The sequence below is a fragment of the Corvus brachyrhynchos genome, unplaced genomic scaffold, assembly GCF_000691975.1.
Source record: "Corvus brachyrhynchos isolate BGI_N302 unplaced genomic scaffold, ASM69197v1 scaffold23, whole genome shotgun sequence".
NCBI classification, from domain to species: domain Eukaryota; kingdom Metazoa; phylum Chordata; class Aves; order Passeriformes; family Corvidae; genus Corvus; species Corvus brachyrhynchos.
In genome coordinates this window covers 13,010,901-13,033,643 of record NW_008238983.1, presented here as the reverse complement: position 1 = coordinate 13,033,643, position 22,743 = coordinate 13,010,901, and the positions used below count along the sequence as shown (strand labels likewise).

At 40.5% G+C, this 22,743-nt stretch overlaps 1 protein-coding gene across 2 annotated transcripts in view; it reads left to right on the top strand.

Annotated features, from left to right (window-relative positions):
* Positions 1-2,578: 2,578 nt before the first annotated feature.
* Positions 2,579-22,743, top strand: part of GRB10 (growth factor receptor bound protein 10) — a 116,640-nt gene continuing 96,475 nt past the window's right edge. Inside the window, exons 1-2 of one of the 2 annotated variants that reach the window (XM_017738726.1) lie at positions 2,579-2,603; positions 11,720-11,817. In XM_017738726.1, coding sequence (XP_017594215.1) covers positions 11,767-11,817 — 51 coding nt within the window. In that variant the 5' untranslated portion in view covers positions 2,579-2,603; positions 11,720-11,766. Of the gene's footprint in view, positions 2,604-9,707; positions 11,818-22,743 lie in introns of those variants that run through there. The other variant, XM_017738727.1, reaches the window with a different exon arrangement.

Sequence of the window (22,743 nt, the reverse complement as noted above, 5' to 3'; positions counted from 1 at the left end):
CAACACTAGGAAGTTCTGCAGCTGGGAACAGTGGCTATCATCACCTGCCACAGAGAGAAGAGCACTTCTGTATGGAGCAGCCTTCTCAAACCTGACTCTTGGGAGGCATCCAGCTTCAATGAACTTCTGTTTCTGTCTTGTGTTTTGGAGAGAAGCTTTTTGGTTTTGTATAATGAGGAGGTTGTCATTTAGTTAAATGGGAGAGTCCTCATGAAAATTGTGCTGCTCATTTTGGGCTATTGACTTATACGAGTTATTTGACTGGAAAAGATGCGTAGGCAAAGATGTTGCAGGAAACAAATGTGATAGTTTCCAAGCCATAGTGTAATTTATCTAAGACCAATAATGCCATAAAGAGGAGGCAATATCGGGCATTGGTGGCAAATTCTGTGGTACTGCTGTCCATTTGAAGGAGATGGGGAATATTACTCGCTAGTGATTGCTGAGATCTGTAAGCATCAGAGCATTAGGTGAAGGGAATTTTCTCTTTCTTCCAGTGATAGAAAGTAGCATGAAAGCCTGTGGGAGGTATTTGTGTAAAACAGGCAGTTGTGTGAAGCCATCTCTTCATGCAGAGCTGGTTTTTAATAAAATAGAACTGCTAATTAGTGAGGCTGAAATGAAAATCGAGACTTTTCTGGTGCATCTGTCAAATTGATTGTATTAATGATGAGCAAATGCTTTTATAGATCAAAATACAAAGTAGCAAGAAACCATTTTTGAATTGTTATTTCATCAATTAACAGCAGCAATTAGAAATTCAAATTTTTGATATTCACAGAGGCTTTTGCAAGAGAGCTCATCTGCTCCTTTGATAAATGTTTTGTTACACTGCAGTGTATTTTGAAGGGGGAGAACTTTTTGGAAGAGCAAAGTGTGAACAAAATTTCTGCCTCAAACAGCAAAAGAAATTCAGGGAAGAGAACTGAGACTTTATTTTTCATTTTTCATGAGGTTGACTGAGTTCTGCCAGGTCATCTTGCATCCTATGTTGCTGCTAAAGAATCTCTTCATCTGTTTATAGAGTTCACACTCACATGTAAATGTGTGTGTGTAATATATGTGTATAATATATGTATTATAAAGACACACACACTGAGTGAAATTAAACCCTTAAAGCTACTGGGAGAAACTGAAGTTTTGTCAGGATTGACTTCTGCAGTACAGAGACCAAAAGTCTGGGGATAGTGCGTGACTGGTCTGGCATAATTGTCAGTCTTTTCCAGAGGTGCTAAGAGTTTGAAGTTCAGGTGCTGTACACTGGGGAGGGACTCCTCTGGCTGGTTTTGTGTCTCCAGATTATGGATGGCTACATCTGAACCAGTTTTCTAAATTCCTGTTGTTGTCAATGGAAAGAACCAGGTGCTCCAGTAGTGTGCTTCATTGAATTGTATAGGGTGCAAGTGGCTTCTTGAGCTCAGCTCAGGCAAGCCCCAGCTTTCTCTGACATCCAGATAGCTGCTGTGGAATGAGATGGACTGCACATAAGGATAGCCTGTTTCTCCTCCCTGATGTGGCAGTGCAGGCGTGTACACTTCTCCTGTACACATACCACCACCAGGGGTGTGTGACTGCCTTCATATCCTGTAATAGTGTTGTGGTCAGCTCCATGCGCAGCCTGGATGTTGGTTTGCTTCTGTGGGCAAACTCCAGGCCTATAAAACGATGTTGTGTCTGGGGATACTTATGCTCTGTCCTCTCTCTCCCGCCTTTCCACTGCTGCTAGTACCAGTTGGACAACCTTGGAGGTGGGAGAATGCAGATGAGACCTGTGTGTGGGTTCCAGGCTTGGAGTGTTTTGTGGGTTAAAGCACATCGGTACACAGGGAAGGCACTACATCTGGAGCCTGCACCCTTGGAGAACAAGTGTTCCCCTTTGGTAGCTCCGGAGTCTGAAGGTTAACTAGGGATGTTCCTTGTTTAACTCATATCTAGTTAACCTTCAGTGCTGGGGATATTCAACACTTCATACCTCTGTTAAACAGCCTCATAAGGCCTGAAACAACAGATTTCCTTTATGGCACCCTGCAAGTACAGGGAAGTAGCTCTTAATGTAGGTGGCTTGGCAAAATATTCTAGTCATTTGGCCTACTACCCAGCCTTCGATATGTAATCTTTTGGTACTGCCAAAATACCATTCTAATTAAGTTGACATAGTCTATGAAGCCTGGGTGGTATTACTTCAGTTTTCTTCCCTGTGCTTTCCAACACTGCGTTTTGAAAGGGTTGGTGGAAGCTGTGACACTTGCAACCTCACCACAGCCTTCATTAAGTTGGGATTTTGGTCACCTCGTGACCTTCAGAATCAAAGCAAGAGTATTCTCTTTCTTCGTCTCTGCAGGTACAGGTTAATAGCAATAAATAAGTGTTCAGTAATGCACATGAAACATGTGATCAGTTGGCCAGATTTCAGCTTTGTTGAACATTAGCCCTTCTACAAAATATTAACCTGTTATGTAGGTTTGTTTTCTGTTTTGTTTACACTTATTTGAAAAAGCTATGCCCTGTTTGTCCCAGGGTGGTATATTTGCAAGTAGGTCAGCATACTTGCTTTTGAGATGTCAGCTTGAAACTGTTTTTCAAGGGCTAAAAGACATAAGAGGGTAAGAAAGACTTTTGCATTGCTGATATCCTTTATTTATTTATTTATAGAAATTCTTAGCCTGTATTCAAGAATAGAGCACCAGTAACATTTTAGTTGTGTTCTGAAAGCTGGCACTGATTGCCTGCTGCTAACCATAAGCCACCCGTGGATTTGAAGCTTGTGTGTTGCATAATGCCAGCAAATGCATTTGAGATTACAAAATGGTCTCTTTGCTCTAAGAAGAGATTGCTGTGATTCGTTAGTGAGGCAGCGTTAAAGTACACGTGGGGTGTCTGTGACATCAGTATCTTAAAAAGCAGGTTTTTTGCAGCTGAGCGAGCTTTGCCCTGCTTTGCTTCATTGCATGGGAGTGAATGAGTGCAGTCTCCAAACTGGGTACAGTTTTTTTATGTTCCAGTCAATCAAGGGTGTATGCATTGCTTTAATTTGTGTGTTATCCCTTGCACTTTTTTATTGTAGCCCTCTTGAAGAGACAGGACTTTCTGTTCATCTCAAGGGCCAGCACAGTATTTGTTGGAGTTGCCTCCTTGCTCTCTTTGCAACTAGCAGCAGAGTTGGTCATTGCCTGCTTGCTTGGGGTTGGTGTAGTCCTGGGCTCTCCTGGCTCTGTTATCACTTAAAAGTCATTCTGTGGTAACCCTTACCCTGCTGTGCATGAGAGTTAAAAGGGGCTTGCTTTTTTATTTTTGCTACTTGCTACTGTTACTTACTATGGTGTCTTTGTCAGAATTGTTTCAACAGTTGAATTCTTTAGAATAAATCATGTTTGGGAATAGTTACCATGAAATTATTTGGAGGGTGAATTAACATGCCGTTGATGGCTGGGGAATGCATTTCTGCTCACAGAATGTGATTTTTTTTTTTAGAGGCTGAGCAGAAAGTCTTTTTTTGAGTGTTCCAACCATACAAATGAGGTATACTGAGAATAACCTGCTGACTTAAGTGTACCTCTTATGGTATCTCAGAAAGATACCATCTCAGTGAGTAGCTTGCAGTTTGAATTGAAATGTCTAAACTTGCCTTCTAGCTTCAACCATTTATATGGGATGAGACTATTTAAATAAACCAGTGCTTATTCATGAACATAAATCATAGATAACTGTAGAAGCCTCTGTCAATTGATTTTCTTCAAAAACATGAACTTGATGTCTAAATAAAAGCTTCTGATAATCCTAGTTAATAACTCTTCCAAAAAAAAATCTTGTACCAAGGGAACAGTGATACATGTACAATTACTGTGTTAACTATCAGTATTAAACCCTGTAAATTGTCTAAGTAAAAACCCTAATGTCTGATGTCATTGGTCCACAATAATGAAGTTTTAAATCCAGGAAAAGAATTTTAACCCACCTGAAAACCCTGGAGAGCAGGAGAGACCCTAAGGAGGGATGTGAATGGTATTGATAAATATGTGCTTGTAGCTTCTGTGCACAAGTGTGAGTGTTGGTTTTGAAGTCAGCCTTATGGTCAGCCCTCTGTAGCCAGTATGGTGCAACAAAAACTAGCAAGTTCTTCTTCAAGCTACAGAGTCCCCTGCATAAAGATCCAAGTAAAGAAGAATAGGCTGTGAAGAATTGTAATGATTGATGAATGCATCATTTGGATGAAACAGGCTTAAAACGCTTGAAAAACTGATCAGTAGGTCATGTGATCGGAGATTGCCTTTTGTTCTTTGTTTTTCTTTTTATTTTTCAATATCTATGTCTTGCATCAGACAGGAGAGGAAAAAAGGTTTCTGCCTGCTTTGGAATATTCTCCAAAATGAAGGAGTGTTGTAGAGAAATAAGGGAACATAACCTGGGAACAGGGCATCCTTGCTGCAGATTGCTACTCTATGAATTTAAAAGTCTCTCTATCAAACCATTGTATATGTATTTCAACTATTATCTCTCCTAACTTTTGTCAGGAGTCTGTAAAAGTAAGAGCTGAGGAGTGCATGCTACCATCTTACCACCTTAGTAAAGGCTAGTTGAGTCTGGTAGATTTTCCAATGGATGTTTATGGATAGGCATGTAGATTAAACTATGGTTTCAGACAGAATCTGTAATGATCTGACTTTCTTAAAAAAAAAGCACTGTGCGAGGCTGATGAACTCACTTCAAATTGTTTAGAAAAATGTCTTGTGTGTAGTTTAGTCTCTGGGCTGGGGGGTCTAGAGCCCTTGGCTTTCAAATCCCACTGCAGAGCAGGGGGCAGGACCATTCACACCAGTTGCAGGTTGGAAACACAAAGGCTCATTAGAGTGTTGAATGCAAAAAGCAATGTTTGGGTAAGTAGGCAACAAAAGCAGACTTCAGCTGAGTTGGGGCCACAAGGTGAACGTGCCTGTGAGAAAAACTTCATATTTTATTTAGAGATCTATCCAAATGTTTAACTTCTGTGAGATGCCTGGAATGCAGTAATTCTCACGGATGTGCAGTAGGAAAGGTTTGCCAGCTCCTAATGGCAGTAAACAAAGAAAATGGAAGTTCACAGGTTGCCTTGGCCAATGTAATAGTTTGCTGCCACTAGAGAGGGGTGATCCTGTTTCCTTCCCTTCTTGCTCATGGTCTCCTGCCGTTCACATTGTGCCAGCTGAACTGCCTGTCAGATCTAAGTTTATTGCATTTGCTTCCTTAGCAGAACACTAACCCAGCAAAACAAATGCGTTAATTAACACAAGCTGAACTCATTAAGGACCATACATGACACAAAAGGGGGAGAAGGAGGGAGTGCCATGAAGCTTCTGGGAGGAAGTGGGGGAAGAAGGCAGAACAAGGGCTGATGAAGAGAGTGGGATGTCTGTCCTGTTCTTGGCAGTAACAAGCTATTAAATCATCTTGACTGTTGTATAACTTCACTCTAAGTCTTCAGGTTGGATAATAAAAGCTTAAAATAACACAAGGAAATAATTATTTAGACTGCTTCCCAAAATTATAAAATTTTGGATTCTGTTTTATGAGAAATGTGACTAGATTGGAGTGGGGAAGAAAGGCAAGACAGTGACAACACAGTGAATAGAGACAGTGTTTTTTCAGTTCTCTGGAGGCAAAGGATGTAGTGAGGAACTGTATATGCAAAATTAGAGACCATTAGTCATGGCATTGTCAGATGAAGTTAACTTTGGGCTGCCTCCCTGTGCATCTCATGTCCCAGTCATGCATCCTTGTACCTGCTCTACCTCTGCATATGGCTTGCTGATGGGTTTTGTCTCCTGTATATGATGTAGTTTTTTATTTCAGTTTCTGTCTAATTAACATTTCACTTAGACTTGGGTAAAAGTCTGTTTAGTTGCCAAAGTTCCTGCTTCAAAGCTATGGATTTGAAGCTATTAGGAGACAGAAGAGGATTTTCAGTGATCAAGGAAAACAGTAAACTGCAGAGTTTTGTAAGTATTTCCAAAGTTTGTTATAGGTTTGGGATTTGTTGTTCGGTTTTTTGATTTTGTTTGGTGGCTTGTTCTGGTTGGTGGTTCGTTTTTTTTTTTTTTTTTTTTTTTTGTGGTGGTTTTTTTTTTTTTTTTTTTGTTTTGTTGGTTGGTTGATTTTTTGTTGGTGTTGTTGAGCTAAATACTGTTTTTCTCCCAGGACTTTATCTTTGCTGTCAGTGAAACTGTTCTGTCAGGAGGTGAACATGAATTCATGGGCTATGAGTCTTGAGCCCTTTCAAAATTTTAGGCCGATTCAGGAAACCAAAAAATGCTGAACTGCATATATTTTATTTAATTTTATTTGGCAAGGCTCGAAGTGGGATGGCATCAGCTCTTCTGTGCTTCTTCTGAAGTATGTATCTGTTTTGGCTTTCAAAAGCCTGTATTGCCGTTGCCAAGATTCTTCACTTTCTGGCAAAAGTACAATGGCAAATGGCTTACTTTACAAGGTGTAATATTTAGACTAACAGCTTTGCAATTAAGAATGGCAAAAGAGAATTATATTCCCTTTTTTTATAAGACCAGATTTTTTAGTAGGGTTTCGTGGGAGTGTTTGGACGTAACTGAAGTGCTTTTGATTGATGATTTATATTTTGAACAGTGCTTTTCATTTTAGTGCGCAACACTCCCTTGAAATTTTAGCTAGAACAATGCTTTGTTTTCAAAGATGTTCAAAGTATTCCTCTAGTTAGGCATTTGCTCCATATCATAGACTTGCAAATGCCTTTTGGGTACATATGTGTAACAAAATGCATGTGAAGATACCAACTCGTGCAAGGGAAATGGGGAGAAATTGGGAAAACTGCAGCTATTCTTAAATATTGCCTGCTGCTAATCTCAGTAGGCCATCAGGGTGTTGACGATCATGTCATTAAGTCTTTTGTGGTTGCAGGGTGATTCCATTCCGGAGTGTTTGGGGAGATGTTTCGGAAGAAAAAACTTGTTTGAAGGGAAAGTGGCCGAGTATTGTTTTTCAGCATGGGCAAATGAAGACTTTGGGTGTGAGGAGGGACATTCAGAGCTGGGGAGAGAAGCAAGTGTGTGTTTGAATTGAGTAAGCGAAGAACGTGGTCAGTAACACGTCTGAGGTGATGAATCCAGACCTGCTTGCTAAGTGATCCCTTGGGGAGGGAGAAGGGCATTCTCAGTGTTGCAAATTGACACAGTCTCCACCTGAAGCTATGTCTAAAAGAGGGCAAGATGCTTTACAAATCCTTGCATGTACTGATTGCTGAAGCTATGGTGAAACCTGATGGCAAACTTGTGAGCTGCCAAGGATGCTTTAGTCTTCTTGGTCCAGCCAGCTAAGGAATCTGATGGCACTTTTTCAGCCCACATAGTCATTCAGGCTTCATTTTTGTGAGAAGCTGTGTGGATCTTGCATGCAAAAGCACATCTGGGTCCCACAGTTTCAGTGCAGCTGGGGACATTGCTAGCTGTCAGGTCTTTCAACTACAGAAAATTCATTGGCATGCCTCATGCTGCTTGTATCCAACTTTATTTCCATTGTAACTATGGCAATAGGAGTAGACTGGTAAGGAAGTGTCAGAGTATGGGTACTCATGCCTGTGTTGCAGAGGGTTGCTCGGTGTGTCCATATAACTGCTGCGTCTTGTAAACCTGTTTCAGTGATATAGATACATACATACATACATATATATATATATATGTACATGTTTGCAGAAAAAAACAGAACACTTTCCTAGATGATATGAAGTAGTGGGGAGCCTACGGCCAGGAGAACAGTTGAAGTCTTGGAGACTGCTCCTTGTGTAGGCTAAGGAGAGGGTGTTTTTCTCCCTGGGTCTTCAAGATGTTAAATTTTAAGACCAGTAGACTTAACCCACACAGTCCTGAAGGAAACTTAGGGGAGAATATTGGATTGATTCAGTTTTAAGACTTTGTTCTAGTTTCTTAGGAAAATCCAGGTTTGGTCTGCTAAGCCTCATTCTGCATTGTGGGGAGAAATGGAATAGTGATACTTAGTGTCTGAGAGAATAAAAGGTATACATAAAAAAGAGGGAAAGATTTCTAACTTGTATGTAAAACCTGAGATCTTAGATAAAGGTCTTCAGGTCAAAATTAAGGCTATGTTGAAGCTTTCTCACCTTCCCTCTTTCACAGTAGTTCAGTTGTAGAAAGCAGAACATTATGAAGAAAAATGTTGAAATACTTAAAAGGGTATAGCATTCAACAAATTTGTTAAGTCACCTTTCATAAAAGAGCATAAATCCAGTTTTCAAGAGCTCTGGAGCTTGTCTTGCAACTCTGCCAGGTTAAAATCCTTTTTTTTTTTTTTTTTCCCTCCTCCTGTTCCTAACTAATCTGCAAGCAATTGCGTTTTAAAAATTATTTTTCTCTTGAATTTAAAGACTTTGACAGATGGCACATGTAGAACCTGGAAAACTTCCTGAATTGGCAGAGTGACCATACCCCTGCCATTTTCCTACCACAGTATCCGTAGGTGCGTAGGCTGTGTCTGCTTCCAGAGTGCTGGGCGAGATACCGTTTCCTCTGCTGGGAATGTGCAGAGAACAAGAGATAAATCAGAAAAACATACCTGGCAATGGGCAGAATTTGCAGTTAACCAACAACTTAATCTGCTGGTTAGTTAAATAATTTGATTGTGACTTAAACAACCCATTCAGAGCAGTGACAGTCTCCAGGGTGCATACCTGCAGTGTTTTCCATGCAGGATTGATCGCAATCTTTTGGATGGTGTGAGTTCGTTTAACACTTTTTAGAGACTGAGACACCAAAGCTGTGCCTTACAATAGTCCATTCTTTATTCTAGAGAATGTCATACCAAAAATTAGTCTCATGACCTTTGAAACTTGGTTTATCATGACTGTCCTTTCAGGGCCTCTGTCCAAGGCAGAGCTCTGAAGCCAATAAAAGCAGATGAAATCGCTTGGTTCTGAATGTGCACAGGCTGTCTCGCTCAATGTTGCATGACAGTTATTCTCTCAGCTGAACGTCCCGAGTTTTGTAACAGTGATCGACTACATAGCTGGTTGTCTGTTTACAATCCTTTGGAATTTCCCTCCCCCATGTAAGGCATTTTAGGAGAAGGGCAGTAACTTGGCACTTGAATACTACTTTGTGATTTGTGCTGTGTAAATTGTGTGGCAAGAACATGTATATCTGTATGCAGCTACAGTCTCTGAAGAGAAGTGACATGCTAAAAATCATGTTTAAAGACAACAGCACAGGAAAAATTGATCTATTTTTTCTTTTTAAGTCCTAATATTTATCTACTGAACACATTAATTGGTGTAGAGTTCTGTCCCTATGAAATTTATTACTTGTTGGTGTGGCACAAAGGACCTTAGACCAAAGGTGAGCAAAGGCTTTTTGTATTCCTGGGGTAGGACTAGGTTGATAAACTGTTTTTAGACAGACAAAAGAGATGAGATCTTAAATCAGTGTTAATATGTGACTGACCAGGAATGATATCATCTAGAGATTATTGCTTTCCTCTGTTTCTGCAGTGTTAACAAATGAATACTCAAGAATGTAGCAGTGAAGCGAATGGTTCTTGATAAATTATGCAGTCTTGACTCCAACTATTGTTTGAGGTAATTTATGATCTTCCATTGGTGTAATGGGGCTGTGGCGTAAACTGCAGCACACCCTAGAGTAGACAAATTGGTCTGGTATTGTTTAGGAACATATTTAATCTATCTTGCTATAAGTGAATTGGAGCCTTTTGCTGAAACATCAAAAGCCCGGTGTGTTGATACTCAGTCCTAAATAACCTACCATTAAATTTGCAGCAGTTGTGCCTTTTCTTGATGGCTAAATACTGAGGTGGTAATAAACAAAACTGTTGCCGTGTAAAGCTCAATTCTTTTCCCTTATTCCCTTTATGTAAACTTTAGTCTTGGTGGGTTTAGAGGCCAATAATACAGTTCTCTTTATTCTTAAAGCATTTTACCAACTTCATAACAGCTACTCCAGTGGCTTGCTTAATTTCTCTGTAGATGTGCTTACAAAAAAGAAAAGAAAATGGCTACTCCCCCAAGTGAAAAGGTTTTAAAGAGCTTTTCTTAAATCTGTGCTTAATTCTCCCGGAACAAACTGGGTGATTAAGGTGAAATCTTCAGATCAATCTTTAAAACTGACTGCAAACTTTTAGGTGTGGAGAAGTAGTTAGATGGCTGTATACCACTGTTTATATGTTTAGCAATAGTGCAAGTTGACTAACGTGCCTACAGTTAGATGTTTGGTGTTGCCTACCCCACTTTGGATCCTGTAAGATTTTGGGTTTAATTTTTTTTTCCATTTACTTACCTAGAATGAACAACTGGATTTATGCATATTTGGTTAAATGGATTTTCAGACTTGCTATTGCCAAAACCAGTTTCCTCCTGAGGTAATTGGCTGTATGAATTGATCACAGAAAACAGCAGAAGCCCAGTAACTACTTCCTGGAAAGTTCCCAGGAGTTTGCCTGCTTTACTGATAGATGAGGAGGCTACCATACCTCAGCCAAACTCATCCTGGGACTAGGTAAAATAAAGCTTCCTTGATGAGCGCATGGTTTGTGGACCGTAGGCTGGAAGTCCTCTGGGAACACTTTGTCCAAGATGTTTTTTAACCCTTGTCCCTGACTTAACTGTCCCATAAATTTTGGTGGCAGCTTTGGTTTGGTGATAGTTCATGCTTACCAGAGAGCAGTGGGTAGCCTGTTTAAAACTTGGGCTTTTGTTTTGAGTACATAATCAATAATTAATAGTGAACAGGAGTCACAACACAGGAGCTCGCTTGTGGTAGAAGTAAAAGTTCTGACTGTGCTTTGCAGCCTGCTTTCTCTTCCCCCAGTCATGCTTTTTTCATCTACTTGGAGGTGGTATCACTTGTCTTACACTGCAGGGATGTCTTCACCACTGGTTGGAAGAAATGCTGGAGCAGAAAATAGTGCTTTATTTACTTATTGTGGTTTATTTTTGTTTCCTTTAGGAGGCAGTTATAATAACTTTCTTGACATTGTCTTGCCTTTTTATTTTTAGTTCTTTAGCCATATGTTCCTCTAAATGTTTGCAGATTTCTTTTCAAGCTCTATCTGATCACAAAGTTGATGCTTTAAAGAAACACAACTCACCTTGCAAAGTTGCTGCTAATAATCACTCAGAAGAGCAAGTGCACGACTTGAATTAATTTGTATGTGACACTGATATATTGTGTGAGAATAAAACCATGAGAGAAAAGGCAGGCAGGAAAGGGTAAAGGTTAGAAGTTGTGTAGCCAGGCATTGAAGGCTAATGCTGCATAATGATCTTGGTGATCTTGTGGGTCTTTTCCAACTCAAATGATGCTGTGATAAGTGACAGTCATCTTAATTAACTCGCAGATTTCAGTGTTTTCTTTCCACAATTGAAAACATAGCCTCAGGTGGTGAGAGCCAGTTTTCAAATGGCTAGGGTTTTGCTGTGAAGGGAGGCTTTCATTTTTGCCTGAACAGTGGGAATAAAGTAGAAGCCACGTGTCCTGAGAATAGTTATGTTGGGCTTTGAAATGAAATACCAAATTGAACGTGTTTGCTAGGCTACAGGCAGCAAATGTGCACAGTTTCTGCTTCAAGTTGATGCAAATCCTCATCACCTCATCTTGATCTTCTTGGTCTTCCTCCTCCAACTGTTTTCAATAATAAGTTGATGAAATGTCTTCAGTATGGTTTCTGACAGTTTGTTTGTACTCTGCAGGTCCTGGGAAGCAGTAGATGTAATTTGAAGAAAATTTGAAGGAACAAATGGCTTTAGCTGGCTGCCCAGACTCCTTTTTACATCTTCCTTATCGGATAGTAAGTTGTGAAACTGCATGTTCGTGTCAGCTTGTAGCATCATATTGCTGTGTGCCGGTGATTGGTGGTGCATTCAAACTTTTCATCAAACTGCTAATAGCTGTCTGGCAATTCTCTGGGTTTTGCTAACATTTGGAAACAGAGCCTCTGTTACCATCCTGTATTCAAGTTCTGCTGCTGAAAAAAATTGGGTTATTAATATATATGGATTAAGATTTGAAATTTGCCTTAAAAATAGCCATTTCCTATTTGGGAGAAGGCAAAGAAAAGGTGGCAAGCTACAATACCAGCTAAGTGCCTTGCATCAAAATGTATCAGTTTGCTGAATGCTATATTTGTAGGAACAAAGGCAGAGATTTTTACACTTGGTTAGATCCTATGCTTTTTGAGTCATTGTGCTGTATCTAAGCAGCCAATATGGCATATTACAAAGAGTATATTTTAAAAAACCGTCAGCTAAATTCAAAGATACTTGACAAAAATGCATGTGAAAGTTCTCTTTTTTCCCCTGGGCAGTTTTAGTTGGCATAATGCTTGCTTTGTATTTTCTATGAAACTGCAAATTGCTAGTTTGGATATAATCTTTTCTTTGCACTTTTTATCATCTGTTTTCATAATATGATTACCACACAGAGGATTCAGTTATGATTTTGGACCCTGTAGATACACAAATAATTAAACAGTGTCATGTGACATTAAAACCTTTTCCCTCTGTCCCAAGAGAGACATTGCTAGTAGTGATTACTACAGTCATGCTACTCATTTGGAAGACAAGCAAAAAACCAGACAAAAACAACAACAAAATTTCCAAAAAATCTCTTTAGGATTTATACATGTTGTGTAATATGTCAGCTTACAATTTTTTCTTCCCCAACAGGAAACCTCAAATTAGTTAAAAGTCTAATGTTAGTATATGCTGAGTTGTCAGCTGAATGTACCTGAATGCTTCTCTGGATAACAGGAAAAAACATAGGAGTTCTTTTATAGCTTCTTTTGCAGCTATAAAAATAGACTGGACTTTGAGAAATTGGATGTTCTGAAAACCTGTTACTATACTTGGATCTATGATTTTAAAGGAATATGTGAATAGATGTGCCTGGACTTCATAATTTGGATGCACTGTGAAATTATGCTTCCAATTCATTTGGAGCATCATTTGAGTCATGATGCAAAGCTGATGGAAAGGAGAGCTATGTAAGAGAAACTTGACATTCTAGGCAGTCGTTTTTGGGCTGCAAGTGTCAATCTTTCCTGTGAAAATAGTGCCTTTAGTGGTTCATAGGAAGTAAGAATGTGAATTTTCATTGGTACTTCCCTTGCTCTGACGAACCTGGTAGATAACCTGCTTTAGTCTGGGGCAGTCAGCAGACTGGAAGTGTCAGAGCAACATGGGGTGACTTAAGATGGTGGGAAAGGCACTCAGTTATTTTTGGTGTAAGCTTACTGTGTATTAACTACCCTAAGTGCTTATAACCAGTTTGAAGACTAACTGTGGAAGCCCATTCACAACTACTGTGCCTTCTGTCAGAACTGAAGTTTGCATTAAAAAAACCCTGAACATCTGTTTTTCCACCCCTACTAAATCTGACTTAGGAGCTTTCATCAACTTGTCTTTCAAATTTGGCTGCAGTGAAAGCATTTTGTTGGTAAAGGGCTGAAAGAAGGTTAAACTAAATTTGCTCTAGATTAGAGTGTAAAGAAGTATTCTCTTTTTTCAGCACATTTTCTTACTTAATATGAATGAAAGGCTATGAAGGCCACTGCTCCAGAGATCCCAAGGTTGGGACCTTAATGCTGTAAATTCAGTATTAGAATAAATTGACACATTGGAGGTTGGGATTATATTCAAGGCAAGAAAAATGAGAACCTGGATAAGTGAGTATGCACTACAGAATGTGCTTTAGGATGTCTTGCTGCCAGTCCACCTTTTCTCAGGTTTTTTATGTTTTTGGAGAGATGGGCAAAGTATAGATCTCTGACTTTGTTACTGAGTTCTTTGTTTGCTAGGTTTGCTTCTTTCAGAAGCTTTCAGGTCTTGTTTAAGAGTCTTTTTCTTCTTTTTCTTTAAATTTAAAAAAAAAAAAAAAAAAAAAAAAAAATCAATACTATCTTTCAGTGGCTTTCAGGAGTCATTTCCAAATTCTTGAACTCTTCAATAAAAATCCGGCAGTGAGAATTGGCAGTGCTTGTCTTCTGTTCCTGGAAATTCAGAACATAGTCCCAGAATTTCTCAGAAAAAACGGGATGATTTACTGTGTTTCCGTTCTTTTGCAATCTGTAGTCACAACAGTATTTATGTGCAGTGACTTGAACTCTTAGGGAATATTTAGTTCTTTAACCCTTTGCATTAATTGTACAAGTCTCAGTGACATAAATAACAAAAAGATGGGGTGTTTTTCTCGGTTTATAAAGATAAAATTTTGGGCATCTGGGAATGTTCTGTTTATCTTCCACTTTCTGCCTTCTGTTTGTTTTCTCATGACCAAGATGCAGGTATGACTTCAATAATAAGTAATATATTTTGGTTTTAGTGAGCTGAATTCTTATTTGAGAAAGGACTTGTAACTTGGTACAAAATGGACTACAAGCACTTGGCCACAAAGTAGGGAGAAGATGGAAGTTGCTTTTTCTTATATGTACAGAACTGTGGATTTCAGGATTGCTAATAATCCTCTTGATCAGATAAGAGTGCAGAATATTGCACATCATACTTGAGAAGCTTTGTGCACTGCAAGAGTAGGAATTAAATACCTAAGAGAATTAATCAGAGGCTAGCTACTGTAATGAAAGCCTCTTTGAATGATGTCAGGTTTGCGGATGTGAAGGTGATTTGCTGCCAATACTAGAACTACAATAATGACATTCCTCTGCCTTCATCTGGAGCAACAGTTAGGCAGAGGTTCTCCAGGTTTTAGTATGGCAGCTTTGATTCTTGTTTTCAATAAAATGACACAGTATGTTAGAAGACACCTTTGGAGGTCACCTGATCCAAGTCCATGGCATATTGAGGTTATACTTGTTTTTCTAGAGTGCTTCATCTTGGTGAGTGTGGTTTTCGGGAAACTCGCATTTTTATTTTCAGGGGTGGCTTGGGCAGTTAGAGAAGAGAGGGTTTCTCTTTTAGTGAAAGGAGAGAAAAAAACCCTTTTGATTTTATTAACTCTCTAATTTATTTAGAGAATTACCTTGATGGATGCAATAATCCTTACCTTTGTGACATCCAGGTGCCTTCTATATGACGCAGGCTTATCTCTGCCAATTTGGAATTGAACACTCTGTTATTTAGTGTTAATATAGGCATACATGCTGCAGTCCTTGTTTGTGTGCATAAAATGTCTTTTATCGTAAAAAAACCTGCATGAAAAACATTCGATTGCAGAACCTGTCTCCAAGTGGCCTTGGAAAGAGCTCTTGAAACCCTATGTTTTGGCCCTCATTGTCTGCCTGATGCTGTTTGAAAATCTTCGTTAACTTGGCTGTTGACAATTGTTTATCGATTCTTTGGAGATGTTTCTTGCCAGTTGTGGTAAGAAAGATTCCAGGCCAAGGTGGTGCTGGTCACTCCTCAGCTGAGCGGGGGGAGAAAATATCATAAAAGGCTTATGGGATGAGATAAAGGCAGGGAGAAGCGCTCACCAGGTACCGTCACAGGCAAAACAGACTTGACTAGGGGAAATTAGTTTGATTTATTACCAATCAAATCAGAATAGGGTAATGAGAAAGCTGAATCTTAAAAACAGATTCCCCCAACTCTGTCCTTCTTCCCAGTTTCAACTTCACTCCCGATTTGCTCCCTCTCCTCCCCTCCAGTGATGCCGGGGAATGGAGATTGCAGTCAGTTGTCTCTGACGATCTTTCCTCCTTAGGGGGAGGACTCCTCACACTCTTCCTTTGCTCCAGCATGGCCCCTTCCCAGGGAGACAGATCTCCATGAACTTGTCCAGTGTGGGTCCTTCCCACATGAGCATAGTCCCTCCCACGGGATGAAGTCCTTCTGGAACAGGCAGCTGTGCCTTGGGAGGGTTACAAGGCAGAAACAGGGCCAGCAAACCTGCTCCAGTGTGAGCTCCTCTCTCCATGGGTGCACAGGTCCCACCAGGAGCCTGCTCCAGTGTGGGCTTCCCACAGTGTCACAGCCTCATTTTTGTATCTACATGCTCTGGCATAGAGCCCTGGATGGGCTGCAGGTGGATCTCTGTGGGACTCCATGGTCCCTGCAGGGACACAGCTGCTTCACCATGGTCATCACCATGTGCTGCAGGAGAATCTCACCTCCAGCTCCTGGAGCACCTCCTCCCTCTCCTTCACCGACCCTGGTTTCTGCAGAGCTATTTCTCTCACATATTCCCACTCCTCTCTTCATCTGCTATTTGTCGTGGTTTAGGAATGATGCTCCCTGATTTAGTTCTCCCACTGAGCCTCTCCAAACCCCACTGTCCCTAGGTCACTTGGGGGTGACCAGAGAGGCGAATTTTAGGCACAAAGGCAAAGATAACAGATTAAAATAAGAACAATGTACTGCAAACAGCTATGAGATAAGAAAAGGAACAGTAACAGCAACAATATTGACAACAAAAGTATTTCTTAGAGAGTGATTTCACACGCAAAATGCTCCTGGAACCTGACTAGTACCAGGCTTGCTCATCAGGAAGGAACCCCTTCTCCTCAGACTCCCCTTTTTTTCCACCCCTGGCTATAAGGTGAGGTGGCATAGAATAACTTCAGTGTCCTCGCCATGCTGCCTCCCAGCTACTACAAAAATTAACCCAGCCTTGGTCAGAACCAGGACATAATTGAACAGAGGTGATTTTTTTTTCCTCACAGAAGCCACCCCTGTTCCTCCCCCCACTTCCAAAGCCTTCACATGCAAACCCAATACATGATTTTCAAGATTCAAAATAAACAGTAGCTTAATTTACTCTTATAAGGCTTAAATGTACAAGGATTCTGCTTGCATAAAATTAGTCCCAGGGTTTGGGTTTTTCATGCTAAGAGGACAGTATGGAAGGACCGGAGTGCACAAGCAGGCTTTCAAAGTCCTTGGGCATAGCTGAGTGAAAAACCACCAGATGCATTATTACATTGCATCATTCTTCTACATATTGCATAAAGAAAAGCTGAAATGTTGCTACTGCCAATGCAGAAAGTCATCAGATTTGTGAAATATGGTGTCAGTCAACGGATCTTTTATTGACGATACTCTTGTTTTAACAGTTTACATGTATGTGGTGTAGAGGGTTGACGGACTGGAGCAGACACAAAGCACAAAGCAGCGTTAACATTAGTGAATGTTTTTACAAGACATGTTGCCTCCAATATGAAGTTATGAAATCTGTCTCCCTGAGTGGAGACTGCAAATGTTTTTTACAGATAGAGTTGATGCTGCTTGTTAGTTTTCATTGAAGACCAACTGAAGCTAGATTTCTAGCCTCTATTTTTCTTGGAGAAAAATCTGTTTAAAAAATTGTCCCAAAGCAAGTTGTTTTCATTAACATTGAAATAAAAGTGTGGGGCTTACCTCCTAAAGATGCCACTGGAAGTGTACTTGCCAGCACTATGGTGTATCATCAGAATACTTAAATGAAGCAAAATAACATCAAAGAAATTTGTATCTTACACTAAGCTTATATGCAATTGATTACAGTTTCCCTTCTTACAAGAAATGCTCATCAATTTTGTTTTTTGTTTTTTGCTGTACCAGTTTACCTTTCTACATTTCCAATCGCAGGCATGTACCTTTTTGCACTTCTGCTTTTGTATTCTAATTTATAGAAGTTGGTTGGCAAAACATGAAGTCTTTTTTCGAAGGTGAATGTGAGCAAGAAATTTCAAGTGGCTCAGTCCACATTTTTCAATTATATGAATTTTTTCAACCCATCGAGAAAAAAGACTCAAAGCACTCTAGTTGTCAATCATATTATTTGCTACTTGCATTACTACTAACACTGGTTAGTAAACAACACAGATGTTGCAAATCAAGTGAAGAAATAAAGTAAAGAAGTTTAATTTTGCATCTTCCTGTTAATGATTTCATGCTTAAACACTAGACTGAACCTGTTGTTAAATGCAAGCAGTCTCTTGGTTTACCTCTGGTTTTCATACATGTTTAAGCCTACAGTTTGCTACTTTTATACTTGAGAGAAAGCTGAGAGGGGATGGGATGTTAGGAATATATATAAATATATAAATACCTGAAATGTTGCAAAGAGAATGGAGCCCAGGCTCTTTTCCCTGGTGACCAGAGCCAATGGACACAATCTGAAACACAGGAGGTTCCCTCTAAATATTGGGTAGCGCTCTTTCACTGTGAGGGTGACTGAGCACTGACAGAGGTTGCCTAGGAGAGGTGGTGAAATCTCCACCCTTGGAGGTAGTCCAAAGCCATCCACACGTAGTCTCAGGCAACTGGCTGTAGGTGGCCCTGAGCAGGGGATTGGAGCAGGTGACCGCCAGAGATCTCTTCCAACCCCAATCATTCAGTGATACTGTGAAAATCAAAAGCAGTGGGTCTCTTTAGGTTCTGACTTCTATGCAACTTTTAATACGATAATTTCAGACTGAAAAAATACCCACATTGATAAGAACAGACTATTTTCTGTTCTCTCACAAAGCTTCTGAAGCAATGGTAACAATCAGTTTAGCAGACTATAGCACCAAAAAAATTCCTGTATATTTTTTAATGAGTTGGATCTTTTCCAAATGAGTAAATATTTAACAGGCTGTTTACCAACTGGTTATTTGGAGACTTACCGGTATGAGTTTTTTCATGTTAGTAACAGCTCTAGTTTAACAGAAGAGAGTTGATGTACCAGTCCTAACACAGCTTCACACTTCAAACACCTGCATAAATATAAGACAAGAAACCTAAAATACAAAGGAATGGAAGCATTGTTTTTAAAATTGCATTTGTTATAGCCAACTGGAATTATGTTAGTGATAGTTTGGAGGGGTGTGCTTTTAATGAACCTTCCTCCTACAGATGTTCTGTGCTCTACATATGAGTAAACAGTAACCAGCGGAGAAGATTATTTTGTTTTTTTAAGAGGAAGATAATATTGCTGTGTATTTGGAGCTGTCAGTTTTCAAGAAAGCACTGTGGCTTGGATAATTCTTAATGTTGTTGTCCATGCCAGTTGGCTCAGAGAGGTCTTTTCTATCCTTGGAAAAGACCAATGATATAATGTTGCCTTATATTTAAGTATTTCCAAGAAATGTATCTAGATACAGGCCTTGTGCAAAGTTATGCCCAGTATTTTCTTGCCTTACATAGTCTAAAGAGAATGTGTTTGATCAAAGGAAGGACAATATTTCATAAGCACTTACTTAAATTTTTTTTTTAAGTTAAAATTGGAGGGAGGAAAAAACTCTTCCAAACTACCACCCCAAATCCTGTGATTCTGCATCAAGCTGTTCATGTGATCAGATCTGAGAGGAGAATTTTCCTGTTCCTAAAAAGAAACTGAGGGTACAATTTCCAAACTTTATGTGATGCCTCAGAGATCTCCATTTCTACACCTGCAGACTTTCTACTCCAAACTGAAGGTGCTGATTCAAAGAAGAAGGGAGAGCCCGAACTCACTGTGGCCTTGGTGTAGTGAAGGTGCCGCTTACTTGGTAAAGCTAGGGGTAAATATATCAAGTCCACCTAGCACTAGCTATGACTGAAAACAGTCTTTACCTGCTCTTTTTCCATCCCCTAAGAATTTTTCTTTCAGTTCCTAATATAATGTAATCTGAAATGGTCTTTCTAAAAAGTTATTCCTAGGTTCCCACAAAACCATGCCTCTTTTCGAGGTGTATCCCTTATTCTTAGTGTTGCAGGTATGTTCCTGTCGTGGAGAGGTGGGATGGAGCAAGGACTTTGTTCTTGTATGGCTGACTTTGCTTTTTCGGGATGGAATTTTACCAAATTGATCAGCTTTCAGGAATCCTTCATGAACAAAGGGCCAGATTATTGGTATTAATGGCCTTTTATGCTAGATAGTATTGATATTTTAATCTGAGGCATTAAGATACAGTGTTTTTATTTCTGGTTTTGAAAGAACAGTGAGCAATCAAAGGTAGAACACAAACTCCCAGCAAAGCTCTCAGGCTTTACTGCTATTTTAAGATAGCTTTGGCCTGTGTGCTGGTACAACCAGTGTGCATATTTGAAATTCTAGCCTCTACAATGAAAAGGCAAGCCCTCGGAAACAGCCAGTGGTTCTGGAGCATGCTGGTCCTTTGCAAGCTGAATGTTAAACAATGACTTAAGACTCTACTACACACTGGCTGTAGCTCTTGATGTCTTACACACTGGCTCCATTTTTTGACATAACTTTGGCAAGTGGGGGAACCTGGCAGTCCTTCATGCTGGAGGCCTTAGCTCTAATAAAGTGCTTTAGTTATTAGCACAAGTAAATAGTTGTCCATTTGTGCTTCATTAATGCATATTAGTCATACAGTAAATACTGTCATGCTGGCAAGTTCCCCAGAAGAGTGAATACTTCTGCACAGTTCAGGAGGGGGTTTCTGACAAAGTGGTGTTGGCACCTTTCTTGAAGAAGTTCTTGAAGCTATTAGTGTAGGAGAGTGACAGGCTGTTATTTCAGCTCACGTGAGTTTTGTAGAATTGATACTTCAGTGGAGGCAAAGAGGTATCTTTGATTAATATTACACTGTTGCAGTAGGTTCTTCTCAAATATTCAGTTGACTTTTCTACAGCCTTTAGCTATATTGAGGCAGGTTGCTTTGGGCTGTGGGGAGTACAAATGAGGTGCCTACTCTTCTAATGAAAATAGATGTTCCAAAAATCCCATATGATTGTCCAGCATTGTAAAATTTCAACTCTATGTTTGAAGAAACCTAGTATGTGCAGCTAGATGAAATCAGAATCTTTGGTTTCTTGAGAGATAAGACCCTTAGTACAAATGGTATAAATTGCAAACGAGTATGACTTGTTCTTTGGAACAGCCAGTGTAGATTTACCAGTTGCTTGTTTTTGTCCTTTGCGTTCCTGGCAGTGACTTCCAGGGGGACTTGCTCCTTACTCTTGCCAACTTGTCAAGGCTGACCAGCTTCTGGTTCTTCATATTGTCATCCTCACCTGTTTTGAAGAGGAATGTGTTTTCTGCCTCTGCAGTCACCAGAATCATCCTCTGATTAGTGACTTACTCTTTTGAAGATAATAGGGAGTAGCCTTGCAGTGGTATTGGCGAGCTTCCTTAGCACCTTCTAACGCATCCTATCTTCTCCTATTTAGCTTGTCTGATCCGTAACTTTGCTGTGAGTAATAGTTCAATCCTCCAGATGCTGACACTGTGCTCAAAGAACTGGGAGACATGAGGAGGAACTAGGGAAAACTGAGGCAAAAAAGTCATTGGTCTTTTGCATCATTAGCTGCTGGGTCCTGTGCACAATTGAGAATGAAGTAAACTAATATTAGCCATCCTTTTGTCCTTACTTGCCTGTATACCAATTCCTTGTTTTTTCTTGGCATCCTTTGCTTGCTCTAACTCTTCAGCATGTGTACAATCTCCATATTCTTTCTGCGTAACCTCCTCCTGCTTCAACCTTCTTTGTGTTTCAGCATTTAAGCTGAGGCAGGAGTTGCCTGTCCATTCAGCTTGCTTTCTGCCATTCCCCTGTGACTTTCTGCATGCCACAATGGGCCATTTTTGAGGTTTGAGGAGGCTGTCCTGCAAGATCAGATTGTTGCCCTGTACACCTTGGTTCTTCAGAGAAGTCTGCCATGGGAACTTTGCACGCAGATCCTTGAATAGGCCAAAAATCTGCTTTCCCACAGTCCAAGACTGTACTTCTGCTGCTAGTCTTGCTCTCTTTGCTTACTCATTACTGTCATCTTTGCATCATCTCCACTGCCGTCAACCTCTTCCTCGCCAACTGGCTCTTCTTTGTCCACCAGCTGGCTTTGCCAGCTTGTTGGTCAAGCAGGAAAATGCTTCCCCAGTTGGCTCACTGATCACTTGTGAAGTTATCTTCAACCCACTCCAGAAATCTCTGTAATGTTCAGTGCTGCCTGCAGCTGGAATGGCACTGTTTGCTCGTGAGTGGGTCAGAAATGTGATTTAGCTGATTTGTGTCCAGTTTCTCCCCATCCCATGCACCTGGCTGCAAAAATGGATTTGTTTGGTTGGAGCAAGACAGGTATTCTGAACATTAATCTTCTTAAAGATGGTGGGTGCCTCTTTTGGGAAGAAGTATTGCAGTGAAAAATGAGGGACTTGGCAGCGTGACAGAAGCAAAGGAGAACCTAGAGGTGCTAGATAATTGTTCAGGTGCTTCCTGTCCCAGCACTGTCCTTTGTGGCTTCCCAGACAGGCTTTTGGTACTCAGTTTCCTGTCATGGCACTCTCCCGGCTTCCCTGTTGTTTGCTCTCTCTCACAAGGCTTACATCCAAGTGGAACATCTCCTGTGCTGCTTTCTCTGAGGACCTACTGCCAGCTGTATCTCCCCAGGACCGCCCTTGGGGCGATGTAGGGTAGCTCCCCCTTACTGAGTGGCTTATGAGCTTCCACCCTCATGATGCTGCTGTCCTTTGGTCATGACTGCCCCTGACTCTGAGTCATTTGGTGGGGAGGCAGGAGAGTCCTGGCCACATGTTCCCCTTTTCTTTCCACTGTGGGCCCATTGTAGAAGAGGTGCTATCCATGTGCCGGGAGAGCAAGGAGGCAGCACAGGTCAGGGAGGGAGGGCTGACAAAAGCCTTCAAATGCATGAACTGTCTTATTGGTTGTAAAGAGTTTGTGCCTAGCCTGGCAAGGCTCACATCTCCCTTTCCTGCCTGTGGGTTTTCTACCTCTTCCATCTCTCTGGCAGACACCTGGTGGACTCCCAGGATTTCTTTGAGTGGTTATGTTCAGGCTGATGGAGAGCAGTGCATGGATGAGCTTGGGAGAAGATGTTCTGGCCGTCCTGGAAGGAGA